General features: G+C 36.9%; 1 protein-coding gene across 1 annotated transcript in view; it reads left to right on the top strand.

Annotated features, from left to right (window-relative positions):
* LOC110833668 (protein no-on-transient A) overlaps positions 1 to 19,634 on the top strand; it is a 48,874-nt gene extending 29,240 nt beyond the window's left edge. The window contains exons 11-12 of the mRNA XM_022071994.2: positions 13,968 to 14,020; positions 15,407 to 19,634. Coding sequence (XP_021927686.1) covers positions 13,968 to 13,994 — 27 coding nt within the window. The 3' untranslated portion in view covers positions 13,995 to 14,020; positions 15,407 to 19,634. The remainder of the gene's footprint in view (positions 1 to 13,967; positions 14,021 to 15,406) is intronic.
* Positions 19,635 to 19,735: the final 101 nt, after the last annotated feature.

Genomic DNA, 19,735 nt, shown 5'->3' with positions numbered 1-19,735 from the left:
GGAATGAAATTAAGAGGTTTCATGTTCACTAAAAACAAACAAGATAACAAAACTACAATTTTTGTACTGAAAGTTGTAAGTCTTGCAAGGAATAAGTTATTCTTACATAGTGACTACCGTGAATTGCTTTGTGATGCATAGCCATTCAAAATTGTATAGGAAAGTGGTGGAATATTTAGTGTTTTGCTGTCAACCAATGATTTTTCTGAGGCAGGCCCAATATTCTGGAAGTAAAAAAATCATTCATGGTAGTTTTATGTTAAATTCAAAACTCTTCATTTGTTCTGGATTGTGAATGTTTAGCCTTGTCAGTGTTTTATTTTGAATTTTACATTTTTGTAATGAACAATTTATACATTAATACAGGTTATTTGCACAGTAAATTTTTTTATTTTGCTTCTCCATTTCCTTTCTAGTGGACATAATTGTAATATTGTAACCCTTCGTAATGTTGGTTTTGTGAAAGAGGCCTGATGAAATTCAACATGGAATTATTTATTTTATAATGTATTGCCATACTGCATATTATGGCATTTCACGTTTTTGTTTTCCATGTTACAAGCACATTTAATAGCTCTCTAATAGTAGCAGCACTTATAAAATTAACTTTTTGCCATTTAGTGTAAAACAGAACTTTTGGCCTTTGAATGCAATCAAAGATGCATCAAACTGTTATCATTTGCAGCTAAATTAATTTTTGGAACTGACCTTTTTTTACTTGAATTTGCTAGCTGCCATTCCATTGAAGTCTTAACATTTTGTTCAGAACTTAAAAACTAAACTGCATAATGATGGCAAATCTGTACTGGTCCTTTTAAATTTATGACATCTAAATTGTTCACCTGAATTATTGCTTATTAAAGAACCTCTTCATATGGGTTCTCAGTTACTTCTTGTAACAAGGTGTGCAGTACAAAAAGTTCTTAATTAACATTTTTGACGAAAATTGCTACAGTTTTCAAGTTATTCCAGGACCTTCTTTTCCAAATATTTAAAAATCGTAAAACAACTTTATCTGTGAAACACAGTTCCTTTCCAGCATCTGGAAGTTGTAAATGCTGTTGCCATTGTGTTGTAAGGGAATTGTTAGAAAGTATTTTGTGGACCAGAGGGAACAGAATGAATAGAAATGCAAATATACTGACACATTGTACACTTCGTTAATTATTTGTCTCTTGTTAAAAACAGTTTTCTAGTATAAGAGCAGTCTTTGAAGGTAGATACGGGGTAGAATTTATCCTGTTTGACCCTTAAACTGTGGTTACTAGCCCAGCCTTGCCCTGCCACATCTATGCAGCAGTAGCAGTTAGTGATAACACACTACAGCTATGAATCATAGCATTTTTCTGCTGCTGGTGATGTTTTTCTCGGTCAACCATTCAGTAATGTACCCCCTGGTTGGAATGAGAGTTTGCCAAAAAATGTTGCAGAAAATGTCAGCACATTTTTCCAAGAGAACAGTGTATACTACCTGTTTTCTAAGCTGAAAGCAACAGTATCTTTGCTAGACACAGGGCTGGATAGGAAACGAGCTGTGCTGACAGAAGGGATATTAGATAACATTAGTACTAAACTTGAAGCTTTGATGAATTCTTTTAAAAAAACCTAGTGCAGGCAACTGGTGTTTCCAGAACATCTGCATGAATGGCGGCTTAAGTGTTGAACTGCAATCTTGCAACGGTAGTTCTTGCTTTGATGAAATGTGAAGGGGCTGTGAGAATATATTTGGTGTCTTTAGTCTACATGATGGAGAAGTTGATCTATAATTAATTGTCCCACTAATTAGGCCTGGTTTACCTTTGGAGAGATGAATTCTCAGAACAGCCAGTAATGAGGTGCAGAAAATCCTAGACTTAGTAGGATTTGAGTTTCTCACAGCAGTGAGAGCAAAGATGGCTGTTGCGAGGTTTGTAGGACCATGTAGTTAGGTAGAAGTTTACCTACAGGTTGGGTGGGAAGTAAGTAGACATTAAATAATCGCTATACATTGGAAATATAGAGGTTATAACCATTTCTCAATGCCTACTTACTTCCCACCCACCATGTATATTTTGGAGGTGCTTCCTGCCTCCCATTATCAGGGCAATGAGTAAGCCCCACACATGGGATTAGTTTGAGATATAGGAACCAGTCATTCAAGGCAAGACCTTTATTTCACCAGTAGTGAGTAGGTTCAGTATTGGGTGAAGACCTGGGAGTCAATATCACAGCCTAACTATCAGGAGGGGGAAGGACATGCAAAGAGAGGTTAAAGGAAAACAGTCCTTATGGGGGTCCAGTGAGTGGATCACTGGACATAAGGAAGTTTAGGTGTACATAATGAGGACAGGGAAGGAAATGGATATAATAACATGAGGGATCAGAGAGGGGAAAGAAGGAATGGGCTGGGGTCGGGTGGCCTGATGGCAATTTTAAGACTAGCAATGCTGTACTGAATGCTTCCTACATCCTTTAAGAGAGTGGATGAGAGGTTTCCATCACCACCTCGGGCAAAGGCAGTCCTCCATTGTCAGATGTAGCTTCATTTCAGTGGCCTCCCTGATCATCCAGTCCATGTATCTAGACTTGATGGAGAGGATAGTGGTATCCTGGAATAACCACCCATGCAGGACATGCTGTACACACCTGGAGTCTAGTCACAGGCCAAAGGAAGGAGACAGGATCTTATTCATAGGTAGGCCCACAGACTTGATATGCCTGGACAGCAGCCTGCTAATTTGGTTCAATGTGATGCTCATGTAGAGCAAGGTGACCAAGTCAGTTTCCTAGCCAGAAAGGGGCCTGTCCTTGTGTACCAGTAGAGAGTACAGCCTGTTGGAAGGATGGTGGTTAGTGGAGTTGAAGTAGATATTGGTGTGCATGGGTTTATGATGAACCTTATGGCCCAGTGAGCTATCAGGTTTATGGTAGATGTTGGTATCAAGGAAAGGAAGATGACTGTCCCTTTGTGTCCATAGTGAACTGAATGTTCCCATGGTCAGGGAACTCCTGACAGCTTCTGGACCATGGTGTCTGATGACGAATGTGTCATCTACATAGCAAAACCAGCAGAGGTGCCAGCTCAGAAGGCACAGGGCTTGTCCAATGATCACCATGGTCAATAGCAAGATGACATGAAAGCTGGAGATGTTTTCAGGACCGGCACAGAGGAACTTAATGGTGTTGAACTCCAAGAAGTTTTTCACATGGCATTCCCCATATATTCTCTGAGCTGCCTAGCCAAGTACTGGGCCAGGCAGTAGATAAGGACACTGATGGAACTGAGGTGCCCTCCTTGTGGATCTCTGGGAGTCTGTACAATCTAGGTCAGTGGTCTGCAGGGCCTGGGAACCTCCTGTCTCTGCTCTGCACTACTTTGAGACTGGCTGGTTCCTTTACCTCAACCTATTCCACATGTGCAGCTTACTCATCGCTCTGATGATGGAGGCAGCAAGAACATCTGAAACATTGGTAAACTTCTACCAGACTACATGGCACTGCATCCAAGAAGATAGCCAGCTTTGTAATGCAAGTTTCTCTTCATTACAAAAAATAGGTGTTTTGTGTGTGATAAGTTCACACAGGAGAATTGGACCTATCTTACAACGATACAGTTACTGGCGGATGGTATGTGAATAACATCCTCCCCTCCTCCCTTTATTATTAACTGAACTGGCAGAAGAAATGCTGTGCAGTGTTTTCCATCAAGATTCTGCAACAGTTATACAGCACTGCAGGAGGTCTTTGGTGACCACATATCTTCCCCTGATTTAACACCTTGTGGCTTTTAGATCTGAAGAAGTTCAAAAGATAAAGGGTATAAAATAAATCCCCAAGCACTGGAAGAACTCAGAAACATCATTTGATCCCTTTTCAGGGAAGAACTCCAGAAAGTTTACAGCAAGAATTTCAGCATCTACTGTAGCTCTGGTGAGTTTTGTTTTCAAAGGTCGTTCAAACCACAGGAGCATGTGGTCAAGATTTACAGTATCTGGATGAAGGTAGCATCATGTACCTACACATACTGCTACTCCTTCAGGCACAGCCTTGGGTAGCCACTGTTCCACACAAACTGGAAGAAATCTGTCTTGTGCTTTAATGCCATTTGTTGTTACATTACTGTGTTTAGGAGATATCTAATGACTGCCTGTTCTTAGCTCAATAGTCTACTGTTTATCCCTTACTGCATTTCTGGAAGTTGTCTGTTATGTAGTTCAGAATTGCCTCATTCTGATTTTTTTACTTGGTATATTTGCACAGCTGATTCATGTTGCATTCCTGACTGCATAATTTATGCGGCATTTCAGAATAAATTAAAGGGTATTATATAGTTTTGTGCATCCTAAAGTCATAAATTTTCTTCAGAATTCAAGAATGTAGATAGCTATTCTTTATTTAAGTGAGGGAAACAGACTATAATCTTTGGTTTTTGCTCTTTCATTAAGTGTGCTGTTACTATATATATAACTCTAAATGGTAGTGTGGCTTTGAATTATACAAGCCACTTCAAAGAATATGTATTTATACAAAATTGTAAACAATTGTAAGATTAGGTGTTTCAAGCCCCTACCTCAGTATTGCCCAGTTATATGCCTGTTTGGACTTTTCAAGGGGCATGTTTATGCAACTCCAGATGAAGCCTTGTACTTGTGATGGTTTATGCCTGATAGTAATTTACATGCAACAGTGTAATAATGAAGAAGCTGAAGTAAAAGAATGATAACGTTGTCTTTGGAGATGCTGTTGGGAGTGGTAGTCAAGACAGTGCTACAAAATTATCAACTGTGATTTTTTCAACGCAACTACGGCTATTATTCTGGATGATGCTAAGGCAGCAGCTTCTGTTTTGTGACTGTTGGCTTATGAAACATGCAGGATTTCTTGTAATAGAATTTGGACAAGCTGGACTGGAGCAGGCAGTATTGCGCTCTCAGGATCAAGAGTTGGATCATACAGTGCAGGAAGGCACTTTGAATGATGATAACTGACTTCCTCCATTCAGGGAAGGTATAGAATTTGGTAAGACTAAAGTTTTCATGTAAGTTACTGTTTTATTTCATATTTCATCTGATGCACGCTGCCAGTAATCTGCATTTAAAAGATGAATGTAAAAACAATATTTGCTTTATAAAGTGCACAGAATTTACATATATATATATTGTATATTTTTTAACATTTATTGCCTTGGTTATAATTGCCCAATATTAAATATTTGTGATTCTGTTTTATGTATTGGTTTATAATCAGATTAGTCAACAGTGATCTCATTATTGGTTCATGTGAATTGAGATCTACAAGCATTGGGATAGAGTGAGAAAACTGTTCTGTTACTTTTGCTTGTAAAAGGTAAATTTGCCAGGTTTTCACCAGTTATTATGGTGAGTGGAGCAACGATTTGCTACAGAGGGAATTTTAGATATAAAATTATACCATAATTTGGATTCCATCTTCAGAGTAATCTGTAATTGTAAAGATTAACAACTGGGTTTTGAAGTTTTGGTTGGTAGCGTTGATTGTTAAAATCACGCAATGTGGCTTAATTTTGTTATTCCATTAAAGTAATTTAAATCATCGTAGTTCTTCTATCTTTAGTGTGTTGTATTATTGGGGTGATTGTTTTGTTTAATTATGCAGCAGTTTATTATTCAATTTTCTTAAACTCTGAATTGTTATGCAGATGGAAATAAAAACTTCACTTTTGCAGTACTGGATAGGTAATGTAATGGGATGTTATATACTTGGTTAACGTGTTTGCATGTACAGCGCACATGCATAATTTTATAGAACAAATTCTGAGAGATTAACCTCTAAAATACTGATTCTGGTATTCTTTATGGAGGCTTGTACTAATCATGTAAAATAATATTTATATCAATTACCATTTACTAGCATGAGAGCAGTGTTCCATGTGTTGATGTTTATATTAAAAAATCACAATCATTGCTTTTACCAGTACTTATGACAGTGGTTCTTAATGTTTTTAACCACAGCCCAGAGTTTGGTTTTGGTGATACAAGCACCAAATAAAAATAAGTATAATTTATTATGAAAAAGAGAACACTGATTAAATGTAAAATAGTAAATGTTTTAAAAGTAAGCAGTTGCTTAACCATGACTGACAGCTTTGATGAACCTGCTGAATAAGTAAATAGGTCTTAAAATCCTAAAAAAATTAAAAATATAAAGTTGTTTAAATAGGCAACAAACTTTATGTGAACCTAGCTTTATATTTGATTTTAAAGGTCTTCAAAGCATGGCTTCATTAAAGTCAAGATGCATTGTAGGTCATGTTTTTGTGGAAACCAATTTCGGAATTTCTACTGTGGAACACTAAAAGTCCAGCTTTGCACAGGTAGGTGGCTGCATATGGAATACTTTGATGGTTTAATTTCTCAGTTCATAGTGTTTGTAGTATCTTCCAGCAGGTCTTCTTTGTCTACATTAATGCTTTTCTCTCATCTTTACATGGACACATTCTCAGGAACATGCTGTGTGATGAACTATGAGGTGGACATTTTCTTTTGTTGCATGTTGATGACCCGTATTGTTAGGCGGTAGAATGGTCATCTCCTAAATGATTAGTGTTGGAAAGAATCAGTTTTTTGTTGTTTCGGCTTCTGAGTCCACAGCTTTAGCTTTCCTACATCGATGTATTCAGATCATTGATTTTATAGAACATATTGCAAGGTTACCAACTTCTAACACCTGCTTGGAATCAGAAAATTTTGAAGTAAGATTATTCTTTTCCTGCAGTAAATGTACTCCACTTTGTTACTCAGTTCTGCTAATCTTTAAGTACCTTTCATTGTGAAAACCTCCAAGTGGTATGGCAAATGAATGCACACTTTCAGTCCAGAATCAGAACAGCTTGAGAATTCTGCAATTAAGGGAAAATACTGCCTGGATTAATTTCTTTATCATCACATCCAACTCAGGTGACAGCCTTTTAGCAGTTGCATTCTTCCTGTGAAGGAGGCAGAAGTTAAAGTGTACTGATGACTTCCTATGGTTTGGCATCATTTAATGTCATTCGACATATTGTAGAAGTACACATTATCATATGATAATGGAATCTGTGCTGTCTTCTTAATGACATCTCCACTCATAGTTCACACAGCTGCTCATTTCACTGGTTTGTGTATGTGGTTTTCTAGTAATTTACCAAGCTACATAGTATGAAACTAAAGGTATGCTGTTACGGAGAATACATTGTTTTATTTGAAGTGGCTAATTGCTGCTACTTTATCTATTCCTGAAAATATTTTCTGTGGTTGCCCTTGAAATGTTGCTTGAGTTTATTTGTCTTTGGCTCATTATAACTTTTTTGCAAGTTACAAGTTGCTTGCCCTCTTCATTCTTGTGATACATGTGAATCCTAAATCAAGGAGTATATGTTGCTGTTCAGTCATGTTATTTGGGGTTCTACACAATCTACACCTCAGCTTGCAAAAAAATTATTGATACAAGTAACAGAGGTCTTGAATATTCCCTGGCTGTCACTCATTAGTGAATATTATAGACTGAAATGGCAGGATTAATTGGTCAGGCAAAACTTTGCACTGTACCACATTCACAGCAAGCATAGACAGTACTCACACTCCAAATGAGGGGGGCAATTGGACAGACATGTGAAAATGTGTTTCACTCACTAATAGGCCTGCTGGCTATAAGTAAACAATCCCACAGGCCAAGAACCACTATGCTTCCTGTAAATGTTATTTTGAGCTCATTTTGGAGTGGCCATCATCACTCTGGTTGTAAGAGTTGTAATTTTAATTTTGGAGGTAGGAGTTGAAAAGTGTTTTCTGATTACTGCAACTCTACAAATGAGGATTACAGATGCATTATTAAAAATGTACTCATTACTCAAGTATTAATATTGTTGCCTAAAAATAACATATACTGAATCTGTTTCAGTATATTTTTTTTTCTTTTAAGTCTTCCCATTTGTAAAGTTTTTCATGCCCTAATTAATAGTATGCTAAAGATGCACAAAGTAGTTCTTCAGTGGTTTCCACCTCTTTATGAAACATTCTAATCCTGTTTACTTGTAATTGCATGTGCAGGGGTAATTACTTTTCATTGTTATCCAACATTGTTAATTTGTGGGTGTTCTGCATTCAGTTCTTTCATATCACATTTCATGTAACTTGTTGACCTTGAGGGTTGAAATCTGGCCATTGGAACTTGCGTTTTGTAATACTTTATTATAAAGTAAATAAAGCAGTTGTGTTATGCCAGTTTCGCATATTCACATTCAAAATATTGAATATTCATATTATGGAAGCAATGCAATGAAACGAGTTTGTTCATACAATATGCTAAAACAGTTTTATGTATTAGCAGCTAATAATCCAAAATAGTGTAATTTTGCAGTATTCATAGATCAGATCGCAATACTTTTATTTTTATAAACATCAGTGGGATATTAATATATGGAAGTTTATCTTGAACTTAGAACTTGTGTTTATTTTGAGGCCATCCTAGAGTATTGTTAATTATCTGCATTTGGTTTTTTTTATTATTATTGTTTTCTTCTGGGGTGCATATTTCAGTTCATACAGGTAGTGTCAGTTGGCTATGATTTATGCTATATTTGTATATATTAGTTTTGCAGGAGACGTGCTATTTATTATGTTACGGATGATGCAGATTTTAACACGGAAGAAGTGCAGAATGCGTTCACCACCATGTTCATCACCAGGCTTCAAGACTTCCACGTAATTGTCATTATGTTTCTTTTTCTTTCAATATCCACAGTGGAAAGATGTTATATGTGCTGGGACTTCCTGTGATGCACAGCATGTTGGGGAAGTTTCTGCATCTGGTTTGGTTTTTTGGCTTGACATGCCCCAGTTGTAAGCTTAATAGGTTCTCTGTTTGGGACCTGGGCATTTATAATCTGAGAAGTCATATAAAGTCAGTGATGTGTTAACTAGTTTATTTTGGTAAGGTCTGCTGAAAATTCTGCATAAGCTTTAATCTTTGGCATTCAGGGTTTCAAGTATATAGGCTTACATTTCTTTTCATTGATGTGCAAGTTAAATTTTGGTCAACATAATTTACTTGCACATTTTCAATAAAACAAGGTATGTAGATACTGAAGATGGCTTTTAAAATAGGAAACCATCTTGAGTAAGTGAATCAAAAATCTGTTTACCACTCAACATATTGTGTTTTTCTGCACTGCCATTTGTGGCTGAAGTATGAAGCAATCTACACTTCTGGTTTAATGTGTATTAAACCTGTCTTCTTCAGTGGTTCCAAAAGGAAGAAATTTGCTTTCATTTTTTAAAACCAGTTATATCTTTAATTTGTGGTGTAACAGTTTCTTCACAGGTGCTGCTTAGATTGTCATTAGGGTTTTCATTATGCATATGGCATAGTGCAGACCAACGTTTTTTGCTGGATCTGAGCAGAATGCTGACCAATCTGGTGACATAATTTCATATGAAGTCTGTACTAAATGAATGTATAAGGGCTGCAGGTTGGGCATTCCTGATCTAAATGTTCTGCAGACCTTTTGATTACTCCCCTTCACTTACTCCATTTACCACTTTTTATTTATACTTGGGATAAAATAATGAATCCATATTTCCCTATATTTTGCCTTTTGTATGGCATGTGCAGGTTGAAGCACTTTCAGACTCAAGGATACTTGTATGATTTGTCACATTTTCATTCTCTTTCCTGTAATAACAACTACTTGGGTTAACTGTCCTTTTTGTACCAAGTGTCTAAGGAAATGGTCATGTAGCAAAACTAGGTGGTGGAAGGGGTATATTAACATCGGAAACTTTTTAGTATTATCAGTGTCGACTTGCCTGTAAGATGCCCTTTACTCTCAGGATTTTCATTTCTTAAGCACCTGTGAAAGGAATTTCACATTGTGTGTTTCTTCTAAACCCTCCTGTCTTCCCAATTCTGATTTCTTCTGTCTTGATAAAGGTACCTCTCTGTGTCTCATCTGTACTTGGTCTTTCAGAGCTGTACTCCTCTATTATTCTTATCGCTTTCACTAGGTACATTAGCAGTAACCATTAAAGTTATACATTTCTAGAGCATTTTAAGGAATTTTTGCAACTTATTGTGTTTCAGTATAGTCTCATGGTGTTTTTCTGTCATTTGGAATGGACCCCGACATTTCTTGTTGGTGGTGTCTGTTGCAAATTGCCTGGTAGTATGCTGACATTAGTTTCCTGTATCCTGTTGGACCCTGTGTACGCAAACATTTTTATGAGACTTGAAAGTCTCTGAGTTTGTGCAGAAACTTTTGTTAGCATCCCTCTTCAGGCCATTGTATAGCAACTGGCATATTTGTTTGCCTGGAAAGGTTTGCAAGAACTTCGGGTGTAGCCGTCAATAGGAGACTGGCTTAGCCTGAGCAAAGTCTCCATGAAAGGTTCTTACTATCTCAGCTTTAAAACAAATAAAACTGTCATCAAATCGGTTGATGCTGTTTTAAGGAGTTTGTTAATGCAGAGGACATGGTTTAAGACACATTCTTAGACTCATGTAAAGTAGGACATAAATGTACATTAACACAAGTTGATTGATACTTTCGAGCCAGTGTTTGTGTTAACCATTCAGTCAGTATTGGTACCGTTATACCTAGATGTGAATTTGATTTTATCTTGGTGTCTGTTGGAATTTTAAATATTGTACTTAGTTGGGTGAACAGATTGAATGATGGACACATTTTAGTTTTTATTTGTTAATATTAATGTTCTTATGATCATTCAGAATTTTGCATCTTGTGATTTTTAAGACACTCCAAATATTTGGGTGGTTGGTGCGTATTATAAGTTCGGATGAAGTTATAAGGAACCAAAGTCATCATTAAGTAAGTAAACTTACTTCTGCCAGAGTTTTATTTTAGGGAAGAATATCTTTGGAATTTGTGAAATGCACTAGTATCTAATCAATACCATATTCAAACATCCACCTTTGTATGTGTATGCATGTTAGCATTCATACAGGGTTGCCCAAACGTGTACACAAATTTGACGAATTAAATAAGTACATTTTAACGAACTAAATCATTACATATATCAGTATTGACATTTATTGAAGTAGTGAATATAGTGTTGGTGTTCAAAGTTACCACAACTAATTTTTGTGGGACAGTTGATAGCAGTCAGCAACTGGCTTACAAGCAGCCACCAAAGTTGCTGCTGGGTTTAGTACTGTATATGTCTTTTTGGGACATCTGCATTATTACATTAAGTAAACCCCCCCCCCCAGCATATTAAAATTATTTTTATAATTTATGGAGTACGTATTGGTAAAACCAGAGAAGTGTATAGGATTTGAGGTTTTCATGGCAGTGAGTCTGAAGATTGCTGTCTTCTCGGATGTTGCACCATGTAGTCTGGTACATGTCCACCAATGTTTCACAGGTCCGTCATTGCCCTGATGATGGAGGCAGCATGGACCTCTGAAGTGTTGGTGGACATCTACCAGACTACATGGCACAACAGCCCAGAAGACAGCAATCTTCAGAAAAGTGTAGCTTGCAAATGTTATACATGTGTTTAGGAATGCAAGAGATGTTACTTACTGGTATCTTAAATTGGAATTTAATTAGTTGGTGGGCAGAAGAAAAAACATGAGCAGAGTATTGAATATTTTTGGGCATATAAAACCCTGTTTATTTCATTAGTGAATGTCAACATTGGAAAACTGAGTTGCAGACAGTAATAAGGATGTTCTGCAGCAGTGGATCTGTATCTTGGGGTGTGCCATAGCTCAGGCAGCTAGCTGTCAGCTTCTGACTGAGGAGGCTAGGTTCATGCCCATGCAGTCCATGTGGGATTTGTGGTAGAAAAAGGTGGCATTGTAACAGGTTTTTGTCAGAGTTTTCCATGGTCATCACATTGTAAGTGGCATGTTGGCTGCATTTTAATTTGATTGTGTATTGTGCTGCATATCATTGATTACAGGCATCACTTAGAACTCTTTTTAATTTGTCAAAAGGAAGACGATAAAACTTCAAGCTCCATAAAGAAGAAATCTTGTTCTTTATTCAAACAAGAATGGTATTCCAAAATCAATCCCATCATTAGAGCATAGGCGGAAGGAAACTAAGGTGCCATTTGAAGCAAAAAGTGCACATAGGTCCCATCCATTAAGTTACAAAACGTAGAAACTGATGGAATTTGTATGAAATCTTTCAGTGGGTTGAAGTTTACAATTGTTAGTTCCGCAGAACTGGGAAAACATGTTCTTTTAATGTGCTACTTAAGAATCTAATTCTAAACTCTTGTCAGCAGCCAGATGGACAAAGATCTTTGGGGATATGAAATAGAAGCATGAAAGTATAAAAGCAGACCGCACAACCAGGAAACAAAAGGCACTTACCACTGAACATGAAGCAAGAGGAGTGTGAAGCCTGAAATATGTTTCGTGGCTTGCACTGACTGACAAAGTAGCAAGTGTATGTTGTATCAATGTCATGGGCCGACACAGGTCTCACAGCTTTGATACTAACATTAACAGTGAAAGGGAGGTGTGGAGTTCAGAGGTGTGTACAGTCCCGGTAACACAACTTTCGGATTTGGTCTGGGGCGAAATGATAGCAATCGTTGTAGAATATTTCATGCCATTTGTCTTTTGTAAAGAAAAAGTTATTCATAGTTGCGCCCATCTTATGCTTGTGACATCATTAGGCATTTTAAATTATTGCTCTGTGCTAATAAAATTTTCCTCTTTCCCACCTCTCCCCCTTCCACCTAATAAGATATGAGTTCCAGTTGAAAGCCTTGGATGTTTTTCTTCTGCACAGAATAAGGAAATTATTGTTGACAGTGTTCCCTTAATGCATTTTGTTCTCTGTAAGGCTCTTCTATTTCCATTGCCGCCCATTCCTGTGTCACTCATCACTGATTAGTTTTTATGTTAATAGGCCTCAAAAGTATTAGTAACATTTGAAATAAGATAAAATAAATTTCTTCATTCGATAAATTCTTTCTGAGAACATAACCCATGTTGCAGTGGAAACAGTTTCCGTCTTCTTTGCCTGGTTAAAGAAGTGATTTCATAAACTCCAGCTCTTTTTACAGAAACCTGACATGGTTTATCACCAGCAAAGAATTTGTTGAATTGTGATCTTTGAAATGATTGCAAAATTTCTTAGATAGGTATTGTGGGAACATTCTTTAGTTAATGTTGGATATTAAATATATTTTTGCTGTGGATAATATTGGCCCACTTGGCTGATAACTATCTAAGAGTCTACTGTTATCTAGATTACATCTCACACAGAACTGAGTATGGGATTCTAGTTTGTAATCCCTGGTGTTATGATGGAGGAAACTCGGTTGTAGGAAAAATTGTTTTGCTTATTTCGTTGATTGGCTGTTTAATTTCAGTGCCAGCTTCATTTCATGTTTGATTGAAAGATAAGTTTCAACAAGTGTGTGTGTGCACATGTTCATCTATACTTCAGTTGGTTTATCTAAACAGATCTGGGACATTTAGATAGTGTTCTCAGATCAGGAGACTGATTTACAGCGAGAGCCATGGGGTGTTACGTAGAGATAGCATGTTCCACCAGAATTTTTCTGTATAACCATAAGATTACATGGCAAAAGAACCCAAATGACTTCTATCTAAACCAGGAGTTCTCAGATTTTGGGGCATGGCCACATCCAACCTTATTTATTTGTGGGCTGCAAGGTTATAAATGGAAACAGTTTATAGATACAAATTCAACTGAAATGGTCTTACTATGCAGTAACTTTGTTTAACAGAAGTAATTATTTGTCAGTTATCAGATTGCTTTTACTTGAGTATTAAGTTCAGTTTATATTGCAATGTGCATATGAATTTAAGACAGGTAACAGATGGTTGGGGGGGGGGGTTGATTGATGTTGCGTTGAATTTGCAAAGAGCAGTAATTATACATAATTGACTCATCCTTGCATTTATTTACTTTCAGTTCTTGACATGATTGTGCTTCATTTCTAAAGTTATGTATAATTTTCCAGATGTTGGTTACTGCTGGAGTCACCTAAATAGGAATCTTCTACCTGCCATTTTCGTAAGTTTTTAGAAGATAAATGTAACATTTCATTATACATAGTGGAGTGGAAATATTATGATTCATTTCAATTCTTTCTTTCAGTAACACGTTTTGTTACATTTTATATTTTTCTCTTTGTTTACCTTCCCTCACACTGAGGATTTGAGAAGGATTTGCATGTTTCTAAATGATTGGTTCCTTGAGCCACAGTGATATTTCAGCCTTATTTTCTTCAAATGGAGATAATTTGAAGTTGAATTGATTTCTAACTCGAGCCATTTTATCCTTTGGAGAGGAAACCTGATTGTTTACGAAATGTAAAATGTGACATACAGTACTTTGAAATGGGAAGATGTGGATAATTCAGAAGTGGATTAATTTCTGACTGAAAGTAGTACATTCTTGTTAATTACAAATTGTATACAGAAAGCTACACACATGTAAAGAGAATGAAATTAACCTTTATTAAAGCTTTAAAGTGTGTTTTTGCACGCATGTTACTGCAGAGGCTGTAAATTGTAAAGGTATCTTTTGATTACTGTTGTGTTACTATGGATTATTTTTGTCATACTATAAATGTCAACTCTCTATAGCAGTAGTATTCAACATTTTTTGTTTGCGTACCCCCAGATATAATTTCTCTTCAACTTTGTACCCCCAAAGTTAGTGTATAATTCAAGTTATACTTAGTATTAAAAAAAAATCCGTGGCGTAACAGCTCCAGAGAGCCAAAGCCGACTAGCTTGACTGCTGGCCTCACGTTCACATGCCTAAGCAGAGGTGAACGATCATCCAACCAGATATAGGGTGACGTGTGATCAGCACGACAAACCCCCAGCCATTGGTAGCTTTCCTAACCGGATTACGCTACTCATTGTAGCTCCCCAATTTCCTCACGATGCTGGGTTGGCACCGGTCCCATACACTGGTCGAAAGCTCATGAGAAAATTTCTTCTCCCCCGAGACTAGAACCAGCGTGCATTTTGTATCGCTGGTCCGAAGCATGATGCCTCAGACCGCACGGCTACGGGGCGGGGACATAGTATATAATCTACATCTAAAATAAATTTAATAAATTATATTACTGATTATTCAGTGTTTATCATAAAATAATATTTTTTTTAAAATTTCACATACCCCCTAAGATGTCTTCGCGTACCCGAGGTTGAATACCACTGCTCTATAGCACATTACTTATCATCAGAGGGTGAGAATTTTGGATAGAGGTTTCTCTTTGTTACAAGCATCCAAAGTTGAAGGGTGGAAGCATCAGAGTCAGTTTTATGTTACAAGAGGCAACAGATGAGTATATATCATCAAGGGCTTAAGCATGGGTTTTATCATGCCCATCTGAGTTAGAAACCAGTAAACTAGATTGTTTTCATCTGAGTTTCATTGTCACAGGAAGCTGGTAATCTGGCTGCATGTACTGGGTGTCTTCACCTGTAGCCATACATCAGAGGAAGCTGCCTGGACGAAGTGTGCCTGCATGCCAGGTGTGGGTGATACCACCCATCTGATCCTGTACAGGAGTAAGTGAATAAAGAAATAAAATAATGAATACTTTGACTGGTAAGTATGATCATATTTGAAGGAGGGGGGGGGCATAAGTATGTTTGTCACTAGGAGTAAATGAGGATGTTATGCTGTATGTTTTTGTGAAGTGTTACCTCAGTTCAAAAGCCACTGATTCCAAGCACAGAGAACCTGAGTTGTGTGTCGTGTTCCATCAGCACATATACTACTTTGTTGATAAGTCATGTTGGCATGCAACCCTCTTTTCCTTGCACACACATTGTTCATCACCTGGCTTCCTTCTAGGGACATGTAAGTCACACACAGTACATAAGTAGGATTAGTCATTATTCACATGCAATAAGGTTTCTGTCTAGTAATGCATCAGTTCATGGAGTATTTGTAGTATTGGTTCCTGTCAATGAGTGTTTTTTTCCTTTTACTGGATTTAATTTGGTTCTTGGCCACACTCACTGATACCTGCCAGGAATGGTATCGTATGCAATATTAGATACATATGAAAGCATTCATAAGCACTATTTCTAAAACTACAAAGTGTGCTCCTGTTTTACCACTTTGATTTCTTACTACAGTTGTACTGTGACAGATTTGGCTGTCAACAATTTGATAGTTGCAATCCTTGATAATGGTGGGTACCTGCACTTCCAACTTTCTGAGTTCATATGAAAGTAAGGCCTCTTACAGGTGTTACACTTCTTTCTTCACATTGTCATTCTACTACTCATGAGATACTGTGGTTTAAATAGAAGCTGTCAGAGAGTGCACTGCCAGTTAAAGCAACATCGAGCAACACAAAAACCTCTCGCACTGCCTGATTGAGCTTGAGACATCATCATATGAATGACTGGTGGTTGTTGTTTTGTTTTTGTCCGCCCCCCAATTGACTATAATTACACATTATTTTCTTTGTATTGAAACTTGTTAGCACTATAATAATTCACATAATTTTATTAAAATCAAATTATTATTGTTGTATTTATTGGTAACATTACTTTTAAATTACACATGCCAACTTAAAATCTGATACAAAGCATTTTCATTAGTTTATCTCACTCCAGCACATTAGAAATAGTCTGTAAGTGTATCACAGATGGCATTAGGTTTATTTGCATTGTTGTGTTGCATTGTAGATCTTCTAACCCTTCAATACTCGGTATCCTGAAATTAGAAATAATCCCACTCACACAAAATTATGCACTATTACACATGGCCGTGTCAGTGGCCGCACAGTCTGAGGCGTGGACCTTGTGCCACTTGGTCACTGGGACCGTGGGTTCAAATCCCACTCAAGGCATGGATGTTTGTCTGCATTTTTATGTGTTGTGCTGTCCTGTGTACAAAGTAGAGGCCATGCAACGGGCCAATCCTTCCTCCAAGGAGTCCTACCAAATGTCTAGATCAAAACCAACAAAAAAGTTGGAACCCGCAGTGCTCAGGCACTTGAAGAACGGGTCGTCAAAGTATCAAAGTAAAGTATTGCGTATGACTCCACAGTATATTCTGCAAATTCCAAAGACATGTAATGGTCATTGGAAAACTTTCCATTTGTACATTAGTATTCTGAATGAACATTCAGGATTGCATCAAGCCCTCCAAATAAAATTAATATTGTTTGCCTCATTAGGTTTTTTGCTCTGCATGGCTGCATTATGTGGTGTGTTGGACTAGATGTTTTATCAGCAATGATAACGTCATATAACTTGGGTGCTGTGTCAGGTAACTGTACTGAGTCATGAATGTAAAGCTTGTTTGAGGTAGCGTTGCCCACAAGGTTGAATTTCTTGACATTGATGAATTGAAACTTTTTCTGACTGTGCCAGTGTTGACTGCAGTTAAGTGGTAATTAGCATTTGATAGTGCTAACACCACAGCAAAGAAACGTTTGTAATGTAGTGATCCACTGTTCCTCCATAATTAGCATGTTTCCTGCCTAATGCTTTGTGCAGTTGGAAAAATTTGCATGCTTGTTCAATTCATCTGCAATATATCATTTTCTTTGCTTGGTGTGGGAATTCAGCCCTCTTTCAGGAGGTTTCAGACTTTTGTGTGCATCTTGAATAATTTCACATAAAGTGGAAACTCCTTTTCTATAATTATATTCCAATTCTGATGATGAACAACCCAAAGCAAGGTACCTGGGAAAAAATTGAAGTTCATTTGTTGGTCATTTAACAATAATAATTTCAGGGTTTAAGTTTCAGTGAAGGTGGAAGGGAATCAGGAGTTCTTTTTCTAAAGAACTACAAAAGAGGAAATCTGTTTGGTCGAGATTAACAACAAGGAAAATATATGTGTACATGATCAGCCTTTCTTCTTATTAACTGTTGTTACTACTGAAAGGTAAGCCTGTAATAAATACTATTACTGCTACATGTGCGTGTGCACATGTGTGTAATATAGGGCCTGTGTATTTATATATTTCTATGTTCGTGACTTTTTCTTAAAAAAAGCTATTCCAGTACAACCCTCAATATAAAGGAGGATCAAGATGCAGCACCAGAAGTTTATGATGCATTGACAACTTTTGAAGGACAGAACAATGCACACTTTCCCACCGGTGATGCCCATTAGTCCTCAGTATCAAAATGACAGACCAAAAATGTGCAGTCCTCTTTGAGATGGTGTTATGTCCTTACCCAGAGCATCCAACAAAGAACAACCTTGGCTGATGAAGATGGTGAAGTTAGTACCCACAGAATACAAGTTGGATGCCAAAATGAAGACAATTTCTGCCTTGAAAGAATATTATTATAGGCCTCTACACTCCAGCCCTTTCCATATCCTGCTTCTGCTAACTACCTTCCATTCCATAGACATCCCAAATTTGAACTTACTCATTCTATACACCATAGAGATGCAAAATATATAAATCATTCAGATGATGGAGTGTATACTCTATACATATGGTCCACAGTGATCGTTCTGATTATTGTCAGTTCAAAAATACAAATCCAGCATTTGCGTGGTTTAAATATACTCATTCGTAATTTTATTTCTATGTTTTTCTTCATCGCTTATTGGTATTTGCCTAAAAATTTTGTGAAATGTGTATGTTTTGTATGATAATTCACGTTCAGTTGTGTAAATTGTGTATTCCAGCTCGTGCCTACATCCAAAAAGAGGTTTTGCTCATTTTGTGATTTTCTCAGGTGTAACTGATATATGTTTATTCATTTTATGATTTCCATGTTGGTGAAGATGATTTTCTAACTTGCTGTTTAATTTGTTTAATGACCTAGATGGAATTCTGCAATAATTGAAGAATTAACCTCTTCTAAGAAATCATCAAAGTGTTCTCAAGTACTGAGCATCAGGTGCACCCACATGCTTCGGTTTTGTTTTCTTATTTTATCTTTTGCAAATAGGCCACCAAACAGCAAATAGTTCCTCTGGTTCCAGCTTTGCAGTTACAATGCACTTCCTGCAAGTGAAAACTCCTGTCCATAAAATAGAGTGGCCAGTGGATGGGTCCAAGGTGCACATGTCTATTATTGTGTCCCAGGTTGTAAGAGTTGAGCTGTCCTTGGTGGAGTAGTGGCTACTAGAAGAATAAGCTTGAACAGTGAGTCACAGAATGTTACAAAATATATGGCATAAGATAGCTTGAAATTTTATGAACTAATCATAAGATTGATAACACCTAATGGTAATGATCCTTTGTAATAAATTGTATCAACCACAACCCTGATTCTAGTGACATAAGAAAACCACATACAACATATGATACAGATCTTTGGTAAAAAAGGGGTCTGTTTAAATTTTAATTAGTAAGGTTATGTATTATAAATTGAAAATAAAATTCTAATTTGTATATGCCTTTGTAGAGTGTAGAACAATGTACATTCAACACCATATTCATTTCTGAAAATTTGTAGGTATTGGGGCATAAAACTGAAGGTCACCTAGGGCACCAAATGCTCTTATGTGTGCTTAGTCTTACATTCAAAACTATGCAATCTCCAGCCAGTGTACGTGATATTGTAATATAAGTCCAATTTTTAATTTATTTTAAAGAGATTGTATTGATGTTTGAGTGGAGCGGGTGGTAATGTAAAATGTAGAGAATACAATAAAGCTTTTAATTAAGTAATTATAATATATTTCAGGTTTGTTATAGAAGCATAACCCATTTGTTACAAAAGTGGTGTGTGGCCGGCCTTGAATTTAATATCCGTTTGACCTGCCTGTGAATGTGTT

This window comes from Zootermopsis nevadensis, unplaced genomic scaffold, assembly GCF_977971745.1.
Source record: "Zootermopsis nevadensis isolate Lab colony 2312 unplaced genomic scaffold, Znev_1.0 Znev_ptg000002l, whole genome shotgun sequence".
In the NCBI taxonomy this organism is placed as follows: Eukaryota; Metazoa; Arthropoda; class Insecta; order Blattodea; family Termopsidae; genus Zootermopsis; species Zootermopsis nevadensis.
This window is presented reverse-complemented; position numbering and strand designations above follow the sequence as displayed.